The following is a 12,970-nucleotide window of genomic DNA, read 5'->3' as shown; positions in this document are numbered from 1 at the left end:
CAGTAAGTGGTAGCTGCTGTTGTTAAGTATCTCGATTATAGCCCTTTGTAATATAATGACCTGTTCACATGCCTGTCTCCCTGTCTAGACCAGGAGCTCACTGAGGACAGGAGCCACATCTTGGATTTCTGTGTCTCCAGTGGCTGGCCCAGTGCTATGTATAAAAGACGCTCACTAAACGTTTGTCAAGTGAATGTAGGAAAAATTAGCAAGTACACATGGAGGCGGGGCTGCTGAAAGCCTTTGTCCTCACATGTACATGCTGTCACCATCACCAGGGAGCCCCGGTGAAGTATCTACTATCTCATGGAGCTAGAGGCATAAGGTACACTCAGGCCTGCCTTTCTCCATACTGTCCTCCAGGTCAGGAGCCGGGGCAGTTGTTGCCTGGTCTCAGCCTGGCTGAGCAGCTCAGACCCCAGTGGCTCCTCTCCCCCTGCTTCGAGCACTGGCTGCTTTGGCTCCATTCAGTCCAGACCCAGGTCCCTGCACTTACACAGGGACAGGACTGGGGATGGAAATAGTCCAGCTGTGTCTTCAGTCACAGCCACAGTGTGGGGGCTTGGCTCCGAGCCTCTATGGGAGAGCTTATATATGGTGCACTAACAGTTGTAGGATTCTACAGCCATTTAGGGACTTGCTTTCAGTGACTAGGTCAAAGTATGGTGAACTGTCTTTACAACTGGATAAATAATAGGCTCAAGGATTGCTGATGTTAGCCTCACAGGAGCTAGGAGTGACAAGCTTAGGGCTCTGCCGTTGGTCCTTCTTGGTTTACATTTATATCAGGGTGAACGTGGATATGGATATTGAGGACATTGTGTTTATTAGGATTTGTAGCTGGGAGTAGGTTGTGTCTCAAAAGATTGGACCCATGGACCAGACTGAATAGGGAGGAATCGATAGAGAGAAAGGTCAGTTCCTGCTCTTAGGCCAGCAAATCCAACAATGCCCACAAAGAATGAGGTGGACTGAGTTTAACTGAAGCATACAAAAAAGACCCTGGGATTTTAGGTAATACAAGGTCAGTATAAAGCCAAGGATGTGAGGTGGCCACAAAAATGCTAATGCAATCTGGCTGTGTTAACAGAGGCATAGGTTATAGAACAGAGGAGGTGAGTGATGCTCTTATTCTCTGTGCCAGCCAACCTTACTTTGGATATGGTGTTTGGGTTTGATGGTCACACTTTAGTGTGGACATTTTCAACCTGTAGTGTCAGTGGAGGGCAGTCAGGATGATGAGACAACTTAGCACTAGTTTTTATAAATAACGGTTGGGAAGATGTAGCTTGAAGAAGAAAGATTTGCTGGGGTCATGTTAGCTGATGGTATTTAAAAGAGTTTTTTGTGAGAGAGTGATTTGACCCATCCTATGTGCCTCTAAAGCAGTGCTGTCCAATAGAACTTTCTGCAGTGATGGAAATGTTTTATACCTGTGTTATTTAATAGCTACTAGACAGACGTTCTTTTTGAGCAACTAAAATGTGGCTAGGAACTGAATTTTAATGTAATTTTAATTAATAAAAATTTAAGTGCAAAGGGCCACATGTGGCTAGAGGGTACTGTATTGGACAGTACAGCTCTATAGGGCAAATAAAAGAATAGACCAGGGGTCACCACATTATTTTCTGTAAAAGGCAATGTAGGGACCCAAATGCCCCAAGGGATCACACCCCGATCACATAAGCCCTTCTCGGCCACACCCCATCATGGCGCTGGTTGCCCTTCTCTTCCGTATTCTCCTTCCCGCCGGCGCGAATCGCACACCAATCAGCTCCCCCCCAAACCCCATGCGGTATGCTAAGTAGGGATTGTATTTTAAGCCAATCTGCTTTCCCCTTAAAGCCCTATATATGTGTGTGTGTGCTGCCTAATAAACAGGCTCTCTCCGGTGGATTGTCAACTGGTGTCGACTCGTCCTTTCAGGCAAGATAGTAAATATTTTGGGCTTTGTGGTCTGTACGGTCTGTATTTTTTTGTTTGTTTTGTTTTTTAACTTTTTAAAAAATTGAAACATAATTGAATATACATATTTGTGGGGGTACAGAGTTGAATATCAATACCTGTGTACAGTGTGTGATGATCAAAGGATAACTAGCATGTTCATCATTACAAAACGTAATCATTCCTTGTGTCCATTAACCCTCCTCCCCCTCCCCCTTTCCCACCTCTAGTAGCCTCAGTTCTTTTCTTTCCTTCTGAAAGTTCAGGGCATTACTGTGAATGTCCCTTCCTTCTTTCCTTCCTCCCTTTCCCCGTCCTTCCCACTTATGAGTGAGGACATGCGGTATTTCTCTTTATGTGCCCTGGCTTATTTCACTTAAAAAAGTTTTGTCCTAGTTCATCCATTTTGCTGTGAATGGCAGAATTTAATTCCTTTTTATGGAAGCATAGTATTCCATTGTGTATATATACCGCATTTTCCTTATCCGGTCCTCTGTTGAGGGACATTTAGGTTGGTTCCATATTTTGGCTGTTGTGAATAGAGCTGCATTAAACACAGTAATGCAGGTATTCCTTCAACATGAAGATTTCCATTCCTTTGGGCATATACCGAGCAGTGGGATTGCTAAATCATGTGGTAGTCCTCTCTGTAGTTGTTTGAGGAACTTCCATACTGTTTTCCATAATGGCTGCACTAATATACAGTCCCACCAACAGTGTAGGAGTGTTCCCCTTTCTCTGCATCCTCACCAGTATTTGTTCTTCTGTCTTTTTGATAATGGCCAGTCTATCTGGGGTGAGGTAATATTTCAATGTGGTTTTGATTTGCATTTCCCTGATGATTAATTATATTGAGCATTTTTTTCATACACTTGTTGGCCATTCGTATGTCTTCTTTTGAGAAATGTCTGTTCAGCTCCTTTACCCATTTTTAAATTGGATTATTTGTTTTATTATTACTATTTTTTACTAAGTTGTTGGAGTTCCTTGTATATTCTGGATATTATTGCCTTGTCAGATGTATAGTTTGCAGATATTTTCTCTGATTCTGTACATTGTCTCTTCACTCTGTTAATAGTTTCCTTTGCTGTGCAGAAACTTTTCCGTTTCATATAATCCGTTTTGTTTATTTTTTCTTTTGTTGCTTTTGCTTTTGAGGTCTTATTCATTAAGTCTTTGCCCAGTCCTACATTGTGGAGTGTTTTCCCTGTTTTCTTTCAGGAGTTTTATAGTTTCAGGTCTTATATTTAAATCTTTAATCCATTTTGAGTTGATTTTGAAATGTGGCGAGATATGTGAGTATAGTTTCATTCTTCTACACGTGGATATCCAGTTTTCCCAGCATCCCAGTTATCCCGTTTGCTGAAGAGGCTGTCCTTTCTCCCAATGTATGTCCTTGGTGCCTTTGAGGAAGATCATTTGTCTATAAGCATGTGGGTTAATTTCTGGGTTCTTTGTTCTGTTGCATTGGTCCATAAGTCTGTTTTTATGCTAGTACCATGGTGTTCTGGTAACTGTAGCTTTATAGTATAATTTGAAGCCAGGTAGTGTAATGCCTCCATCTTTATTTTATTTGCTCAGGATTGCTTTGGCTATTCAGAATATGTTTTTGTTGTTCACACATGAACTATTCGGAATATGTTTTTGTTGTTCCACATGACTGTTAGGATTTTTTTTTTCTATTTCTATGAAGAATGTCATTTATATTCTGATCAGGATTAAACTGAATCTGTAGATCGCTTTGGGTAATATGGATATTTTCATAGTATTAATTCTTCCTGTCCATGAACACAGAATGTTTTTGTATCTTTTTGTGTCCTCCTTATGGTCTCATTTTAGCTATCTTTCATCTCCTTGGTTAAATATAATTCCTAGGTATTTTATTCTTTTGGTAGCTATTATAAATGGTCTTGCTTTCTTGATTTCTTTTTCTGCTTGTTCATCGTTGGTGTATAAAAATGCTACTGATTTTTTGTGTATTAATTTTTGTATCTGCAACTTTACTGAATTTGCTTATCAGCTCTATGTGTTTTTTTGGTAGAGTTTTTAGGTTTTTCTGTATATAGAATCATGTTATCTGCAAAAAGACAATTTGACTTTTTCTTTTCCAATTTGGATGCCCATTATTTCTTTCTTTTGTCTGATTGCTCTGGCTAGTACTTCAAATACTATGTTAAATAGGAGCAGTGAGAGTGAACATTCTAGTCTTGTTCCTGTTCTTAAAGGAAAAGCTTTCAGTTTTTCCCCATTCAGGATGATGTTGGCTATGAGTTTGTCGAATATGGCTTTTATTGTGTTGACATACTTTCTATATTTAATTTGTTGAGAATCTTTATCATGAAGGGATGTTGAATTTTGTCAGATGCTTTTTCTGTGTCTATTGAGATTATTATATGATTTTTGTCCTTGATTTTGTTGCTGTAGTGTATCATATTTATTGATCTGTGTATGTTGAACCATCCTTGCATCCCTGAATGAATCCCACTTGACCAGGTGTATAATTTTTTTGATGTGCTATTTATTGTATTCTGTTTGCTAATATTTTGTTGAGGATTTTTGCATCTGTGTTCATCAAGGATATTGGCCTGTAGTTTTGTTTCTTTGTTGTGTTTTTGTTTGATTTTGGTATCAGAGTGATGCTGGCTTCATAGAATGAGTTTGGGAGAATGAACTCTGTTTCAGTTTTTCAGAATCATTTGAAAAGGATTGATATTAACTCTTTTTTAAAGGTTTGGTAGAATTCAGCAGTGAAGCCATCCAGCTCTGGGCTTTTCTTTGTTGAGAGACTGCTGATTACTGCTTCAATCTTGTTGCTCTTTATTGGTCTGTTCAGGTTTTCTGTTTCTTTTTGGTTCAGTCCCAGTAGTTTGTATGTGTCCAGAAATTGATCGATTTCCTCCAGATTTTTGAATTTTTTGGCTTATGGTTGTTCATAATAGTCTCTAATGATTCTTTGTATTTCTGTGGCATAGGTTGTAATGTCTCCTTTTTCATTTCTGATTTTTGTTTGGGTCTTCTCTCTTCTTTTTTTAGTCAGTCTGGCCAATGCTTGTCTATTTTGTTTATCTTCTCAGAAAAATAACTTTTTGTTTTGTTGATCTTTTGTATCATTCTTTTGGTCTCTTTTATTTAGTTCTGCTCTGATCTTAATTATTTCCATCTACTAATTTTGGGATTGGATTGTTCTTGTTTTTCTAATTCTTCAAGGTGGAAAATTAGGTTGTTTATTTGAAATCTTTCTATGCTTTTGATGGAAGCATTTATTGCAATAAACTTCCCTTTTCATAGTGCTTTTGCAGTATCCCGGAGGTTTTGGTAAGTTCTGCTTGTATTTTCATTTGTTTCATAAAATTTTTTGATTTCCTTCTTTATTTCTTTTTAGACCCATTTGTTATTCAGCAGCATGTTGTGTAATTTCCATGTATTTGTATAGTTTCCAAAGTGTTGTTTGTTGTTGATTTCTAGTTTTATTCCATTGTGACCTGAAAAAATACCTGATGTGATTTCAATATTTCTAAATTTGTTGAACCTTAATTTGTGGCCTATTCTGTCTTCTATCTTGGATAATGATCCATGTGTTGATGAGAAGAATGTATATTTTGTAGATGGTGGATGAAATGTTCTGTATGTCTGTCAAGTCCAATTGGTCTAAGGTGCTGTTTAAATCCAGTATTTCTCTGCTGATTCTTTGTCTAGATGATCTGTCCAATGCCAACAGTGTTGCATTAAACTCACCAACTATTACTGTGTTGGGATCTATCTCTCCCCTTAGATACAATAAGAGTTGCTTTATATATTTGCATGTTCTGATGTTGGGCGCTTATAAACTTATGATTGTTATATCTTATTGCTGCATTGATCCTCATCATTATATCATGTCCTTCTTTGTCTCTTTTTATAGTTCTTGGTTTATAGTATATTTTATCTGATGTAAGTATGGCAACTCATGCTTATTTTTTGTTTTCCTTTCTGTGGAATGTCTTTTTCCATCCCTTCACTCTTAGTCTATGTGTGTCTTTATTGATGAAGTGAGTTTCTTGCAGGCGACCTATAGTTGGGTCTAGTTTTTTAACATTCAGCTAGACTATATATTTTAAGTGGGGAATTTAATCCATTTACATTTAGGGTTGTTTTTGAAAGGTATTGCCTTATTCCTGCCATTTTGTTAATTTCTTTACTATTGTTTTATATATATGTGTGTGTGTGTGTATATAGATAGATAGATATTCTTCCTTTCTTTCCCTTTTTATTGTTTATCTTTGTTGTTTGCTTTTTTTATAGTGATAAGATACAGTTTTTTCTCTTTTTCATTTGTGTATCTATTCTTCTAGTGGTTTTTATTCATTCTTGTGTGTATTATTCTTTTGATTCCAGATGTAGGACCTTCTTGAGGATTTGTTGAAGGTCCAGTCTTGTGGTGGTGAATTCCTGCTGTTTTTGTTTGTCTGGGAAAGATAATATTTCTCCATTTCTGAAGGAGAGCTTTGTTGGATCTAGTATTCTTGGTTGGCAGTTTTTTTTTTTTTGTGTGTGTGAGTGTGTGTGAGTGTGTGTGTGTGTGTGTGTGTGTGTGTGTGTGTGTTTTAGCCCTTTGAATATGTCATCACACTCTCTCCTGGACTTTAGGGTTTCAGTTGAGAAGTCTGCTCTTATCAGGATGGGGATTCCCTTATAGGTGATTTGATGCTTTTGTCTTGCTGTTTTTAGAATTTTTTGTCTTTGACTTCTGACGATTTGACTATAATGTGTCTCAGGGAGGTCTTTTTTGGGTTGAATCTGTTTGGGGATCTTTGAGCTTTTTGGATCTGTGAGACTGTATCTCTCCCAATACTTGGGAAATTTTTGGCTGTTATTTCATTAAATTGGCTTTCAATGCCTTTTCTTTCTCTTTCCCTTCCAGTATACTTATAATACAAATGTTTGCACACCTCAGATTATCTTGTAGGCTTTCTTCACTTCTTAAAATTCTTTTTCCTTTTTTCTGGTCCAACTGTGTTAATCCCAAAAGCCTGCCTTCTAGTTTAGAAATTCTTTCTTCTGCTTGTTCTAGCCTGCTGCTTATGCTCTCAGTTGTATTTTTTATTTTGTTGAAGGAATTCTACAGTTCCAGGATTTGTGCTTTGTTCTTTTTGATTGTTTCTAACTATGTTTAATTTCTCATTCATGTCCTGGGTTGTTTTTTTTGACTTCATTGTGATTTCTTTTTTTTCGTCCATCCTGTTGAGTTTTCTTAATATTGCCATTTGGGATTCCTCTTCAGGCAACTCACTGGTTTCCCGTTATTTGGGGTCAGGTATCGGAGAGTTGTAGTCTTCTTTTGGGGAAGTCATGTTTTCCTGTTTTTTCATGCTTCTCATGCTTCTGCATTGATGTCTGGACATCTGGTGGTATAGTTGTTTCTTTTAATTTTTGGAGTGGTTCTTGAGGGGAGAGACTCTTACTTGTAGAAAAGTGTTTTATATTGATAGTTGGGTTGGGCTTTGTAGGTTTGGTTCTTAGTGAGTGTGGTAGTAAGTGCTGGCTTACTCCCTGTACCTTCTTCACTGATGCGGGTGGGCCACTGTGTTAGAGGGGACACTGGACTCCTGGGAAAGGTAGTGTGGATGTAGGTGGCTTGCACACTCCTGGCTTGCTCTCTGCTGGTACTGGCAGGCTTGCTGCCTCAGGCAGCCCTCTGAGCTTCTGGGGTAGGAGGGCATGGATCCAGATGTCTGGTACAGGGGAGCAGTGCAGACTCTGTCCACTGTCTGCTGGGGTGAGGGTGGGGCAATGAGTTGGTTTGCGTTCTGAACTCCTAGGGGAAGGAGGGGGTGGATCCAGACGACTGGTGTGCTCCTCCCACTGTCTGCTGGCATGGTGATTCCCCTATGTCAAGCAGGGCTCTGAACTTCTAGGAGAAGGAGGGTGTGTAACCGGGCAGCTAGCATGTCCCCCCATGCTCTCTGCTGCTGTGTGCAGGGCTGCTGGGTCCATGGGACTCTGAGCTCCCCTGGCTCGTTTCCCAAAATGGTGATGTCCAATGGCAGCCTGGGACTGAGGGTGGGGTGGGGTGACTCCTTTGTGTAGATTTCTTCTGGGAAGATATGTGTAGGCTCTTAGCAGCCCCACATGTGGGGCTCACTGTCCACAAGGGCCATGTGGGTTACCCTGCAGCCTGATTTGCAGGGGTCCATGGTGGGAGTATGGGGTTTCTTCAGTCACTGCACCAAGGAATTTCCCAACCTTCTATGTTCTTGTCTTGAGTTTCCAGATCTTGGGGGGTTTCCTCACTGTTTAGTTGGATTCTATTGTTTTCTCCTAGAAATGCTACAGGTGACTATGTATTTGTTGTTTTGGCCTTTTTTTTTGCATCAGAGGTGAAGGGATGGCCATCTCTACTCAGCTGTCTTTGGCATTCAGTCTTTGTCACCACTATTTGATTCTGCTGTTGTAGTGCAAAAACAGTACAGAAAAAGAATGAATGTGATTGTGTCCCAATAAAACTTTATCCATGGACACTGTAGCATAATTTTCACATGACACAAAATATTATTCTTCTTTTGATTTTTTTCAACTATTTTAAATATGTGAAAACCATTCTCAGTTCACAGGTTGTACAGGAACAGTGATGGGCCAGTTTGGCCTGCGGGCTGTGGTTTGCTGACCCTGGCTTAGGCTATGGGTGGAAGCTTCAGGGAGTCACCTGTTAGTTCAATAAGGGAGGCGATGATTAATTTGAGGTAGACAGAAATGGGATGAGGGTTCCCAGTAAGTGGTGAGTTTCTTGTTACTAAAGAGTTTAAGTACAGGCTGGATATTAACTATCTGGCAAGAGATGATACAGAAGTGTGTCAATTTAATATGAGTTATACCAGAGTTTTCTTCTAATTCTGTAGGAGTATTGAAATCAGGATAACATAACATACTTGCTTTGCAGAGCAAAGTTGTTTTCCCTCACTTGGGATTTATTCCCAGCCCCATGTTGCTGGATTGGGGACACTCAAGGGTGGTGAGCTGGCTTCCTTGCTTCCACAATTCTGCCAAGTGTTCAGGGACCCCTGGATGTGCCTTAAAGGTGATTCTGTGGGCCTGAGGCCAGCTCACCTCCCACTGGCAAATTGGTTCAGTCTGAATTGGCTTTGTCTATTTATGTTCAATAGCAGAGACTTTGCTGAGAATACCTGAGGCCTTCACATGCTCAGAGAGGACACTCTGCTGGCCAAATACCACTTTTTTCTGTCATTTAGTCCCCTTGGTAGACAAGGTGGCTAAGATTAGTGATCAAGAAACTCCCCACTACTCCCCACCCCAGTTAGTTCGTTCTGTGGATGGGCCATGCCTCATTTTGTGACTGGAGAAGGTCACCTCCAACATTTGACTCTCCAGACTAGTGGGGAAACTGTAGCTCTCTGAGGAGCTCTGAGTCTTTGTCCAGAATGAATTTTAGGACCAAAATCCAAAGGACTAAGCTGTGAAGCACTGACTGCCCAGGAGCTGATTGTCCAGTCAGTGGACATCAAGAGATTTGGCTATTTCTATTACTGTCAACTCTGCTTCCTTGTTTTTCTTTTTTCCCTTTTGCTTGACTTCTGTTTTACCCCTAATCAGCATCTCTGCCAAAATACACAAAAAGAAAAAATGAACAGCCCTTCCTGTAAGGAAAGAAGCTGAAAGTTACTAGTTTGAAGCTTTAAATAATCTGTGCCTTTATCTAAATCCAAACCTGCCCTCACCACAACAGAGTTTCTTTACTTCTTTATAGAGCACAGGAGACTTAAAAAAGCTTCCTTGGGAAATTTTTAAGCATAGACAGAAGTAGAGAGAAGATTATAGTCAGCCCTGTGTGTCTACCACCAGCTTCAACAGTGACCAGCTCCTGGCCAGTCTTGTGTCATCTCTACCCTCTTCCTTTATCTCATGTTATTTTGACACAAATCTATAGGAAGCTTTTGACATGGTGTATTGACTCACCTGTGCACTGACATCTTGATTCTGTGTATTCTGTTTCAGATAATTGCCTTTGATGAGTTAAGGACGGATTTTAAGAGCCCCATAGACCAGTGCAACCCTGTTCATGCGGTAAGTAGATGTGCTGGTGACAAGAGGGTGCTGCCATGGCCTGTGAAGGAGGGTGAGGATTTGGATGGGTAGGATGGGTAAAGAACATACTGGCCCTATCTGTTCATCCATACCTGGCTCAAGGAGGTTGAAGAGCTTCTTGTCTTTAGGCCTGCTGAGGTCTTGAGATAGCTTGCAAATGAAGTGTGACAGTCCCAGTAATGCAGGGGAGGGGTCTGCAATGCTGGGGCTGTTGAGTCCTCAAGGGGTGGTAGTGTTTTTTTGTTACTCGTCATTGAACAAGAGGAGGGAGGCTCTACCATGTTGGCTACCATGATTGGGGTGTGTGTGTGAGCACCATGAGTGGGCATCTCAGTCTGCACTGTGTACTTGGGCACCAGGCTTCTCAGATGGAGACTTGGAGGCTGGGTTGATGCACAAAGTCCCTCGTGCGCACCCACCACCCGGCACTGTTTACCTTAGGTGATTCTGTGGGCCTGAGGCCAGCTCACCTCCCACTGGGGAACTGGTGCTGTGTGGTTGTTCTGGTCAAGGTTTGGTATGTGAAAGATTGCCCCAGCATACACGCTCCCAGAGTGTAGCTGCACATCTGGCTTGCATGGCCCTGCGTGCTGCCTCTCCTGTCTGCCCTGGCTGTGCTTCCAACGGGGAGGTTGTGAATGGATGTTGGGTGGGGGTGGGGATGGGTGTTGGCTGTTTGCTTCTCTGGTCAGTGCAGCCCCTGTCCCAAAGCCAGAACCAACCATGCATGTGGACAGAGCCTTTTCTTAACTTACTTCAGACTAGCACTGCTGGATTCAAAGGATGGAGAACTCACAGTTCATTCAGGTGTGTTTCTCAATCCAAATTCACTGGTTCTGTGTTTAGTTGAAGTTCTTTCCAGGCCATGGCAAGCATTTCCAATGCTAAGGCAAATTTTTGTCTGAGTAGCTTTGTTGATCTTTTCAGTCAGAAGTTATAGAGAGAACAACACGCTCTGCTGGTGTGACATCATCTTAACCTGGAAGGCTTAAAACATTGCTCTTTAGTAACAGGGACAAAGTGGTCTCTCATCTGTAGCTACAGGCCCCTGGAGAAGGGTGTGTTCTTAGGGAGGTATCAAATGACTATTTGTTGGGACCAGGCTTCAGTGTCCTCCTCTGTAATGTAGAGGGTTATTACTGGAGTTCTAATTTTTTTTGAGTCTTTACTATGTACTAGGGACTTCATATATATAATTTGTAATCCTCATAGCAACTCTGCCAGACAGGCATTAACCCACTTTATAGACCATACAACTTTTTTGTCCAGGGACTCATGAGTGGTGGAGTCAGGATGTGAACCCGGGTCTGCCTGCCTCCAAAGCCTGCATTCTTACCTCCTACTCTATGTGGTCTCTTAATTTAAGAGACTTGATTTTATGATATGTGAGGCTCCCATTGGCACCCCCTTCCTTTATTTTATTCTATGAAATAGAGCCAAATCTTTTCAAAGTCAACCATGTAAAGCAAATTTTCTTGCAAGGTGAAAGGACATCTAAGATTCACTTGAAAACTTACTGTATTTCAAATAAGAGAGAGAGAGAGAAAGAAGGGAAGGTAAGGGAGGAAGGAAGGATGGACAATCATAATAATAGTTTGAACTTTCAGAAGGAGAGAACTAGAGGTGGGAAGGGGCGGGAGGGCAGTTGGTGAGAAATTGGTTAATGGACATAAAGAATGCTTATGTTTTATAATGATGTATATGCAATTTATCCTGATTTGATCATCACACAATGTACACAGGTATTGATATTCAACTCTGTACCCCACAAACATAATCAATTATGTTTCAGTAAAAAAGGGAAAACTTACTGAATTTCACAAAACTTACAATTATTAAAATCCATTTTGTTTTTACCTTCCAGCCTTACCATTTACCTGAGATAACTTGGATCCATCAGGCCTGAAAGGGTTTCACCCTGGGTCTCATGTCTTTATGGATATTTCTGTGTTTGGCATGTCACACACCCAGCTTGTCAATATCTACCAGGTGCACAGAATAGCTGTAGTCTGAGAGAGAGCACCTCTAATTTTGAATGCCAGGGAAGTGAAGAGCCTGTTTTCTTTCCTACTAAGTGTTTAGGCTCAAATTAAAAAGCAGCTTACTTAGAATACCAAGAGCTTTTTTTTTTTTTTTTTTTTTTTTGGTACAAGCCCAGGATAGATGCTAGTGAAGAAATTTGTCCTGACCCTTAATTCTATCATGCAAATTCCACACTGGGTTTCCAGTAATTGGTGAAACATTTGTGGAGCCCTTCCCATTTCACTGTGGCAAGCCCATTAATTAAGATAGAATAAAAAAATTAGGACCAGTATAAGCTCCCCAGGAAGCTTCTGTGAAAAGCCAGTGCAAGAGCAGAACTTGTGCGTAGTAGGCACTTTGCTTCTATTTATTTATGAAATAACTGGGGGTGACATTGTGTGACGTGGAAGTTGGGTCTCAGCTCACTTTTTAAAAAAACTCTTATTGTTAAAGCGACAATTCTAATTAATTGGATTAATTCAGGAGCCTGGGCCCTGTGAAGCCAGTACATTTTATGGATGGACTAAAGTCCCTGTGTTCCTCTGGGGAAAAGGCTCTTGTCTGGACTTAAAAACAAAAACCAGCATAAGGCCCCTGAGTGGAAGAGGGTCAGACACATTTCCCATTTCTTAGATGTTACTCCCTGGCGGGGAGCTAGACACTTTGGATGCCTCATTTAACTCATCTTCAAGCTCTCAGGCCTCCTTGGAGCCTCTAAAGCTGCAGTTCAGGCTCAGGTGCCTTGAAAAAGCTACTTCACTGGTTGGGGATTCCGGCCCCGGAAGGACTTGTGTTACAAATAATTGCTGACCCGTATCACTCATTACTCAACAAGGGCATGAGGCCCATTTGGATTCACGATGCCCTAAAGCTCCAAATAGTTTTGGACCCTGTGGGGGACCCCTTTCAGTGGGTGGAAAGTAAG

General features: G+C 40.9%; 1 protein-coding gene across 2 annotated transcripts in view; it reads left to right on the top strand.

Annotated features, from left to right (window-relative positions):
- The window catches only part of CNIH3 (cornichon family AMPA receptor auxiliary protein 3), a 128,404-nt gene that overhangs the window by 53,370 nt on the left and 62,064 nt on the right, over nt 1-12,970 (top strand). For both annotated transcript variants that reach the window (XM_063115452.1, XM_063115451.1), the window contains exon 2: nt 9,934-10,002. In XM_063115452.1, the coding sequence (XP_062971522.1) occupies nt 9,934-10,002 (69 nt within the window). The remainder of the gene's footprint in view (nt 1-9,933; nt 10,003-12,970) is intronic.

Source organism: Cynocephalus volans, chromosome 11 (assembly GCF_027409185.1).
Source record: "Cynocephalus volans isolate mCynVol1 chromosome 11, mCynVol1.pri, whole genome shotgun sequence".
NCBI lineage: Eukaryota > Metazoa > Chordata > Mammalia > Dermoptera > Cynocephalidae > Cynocephalus > Cynocephalus volans.
This window is presented reverse-complemented; position numbering and strand designations above follow the sequence as displayed.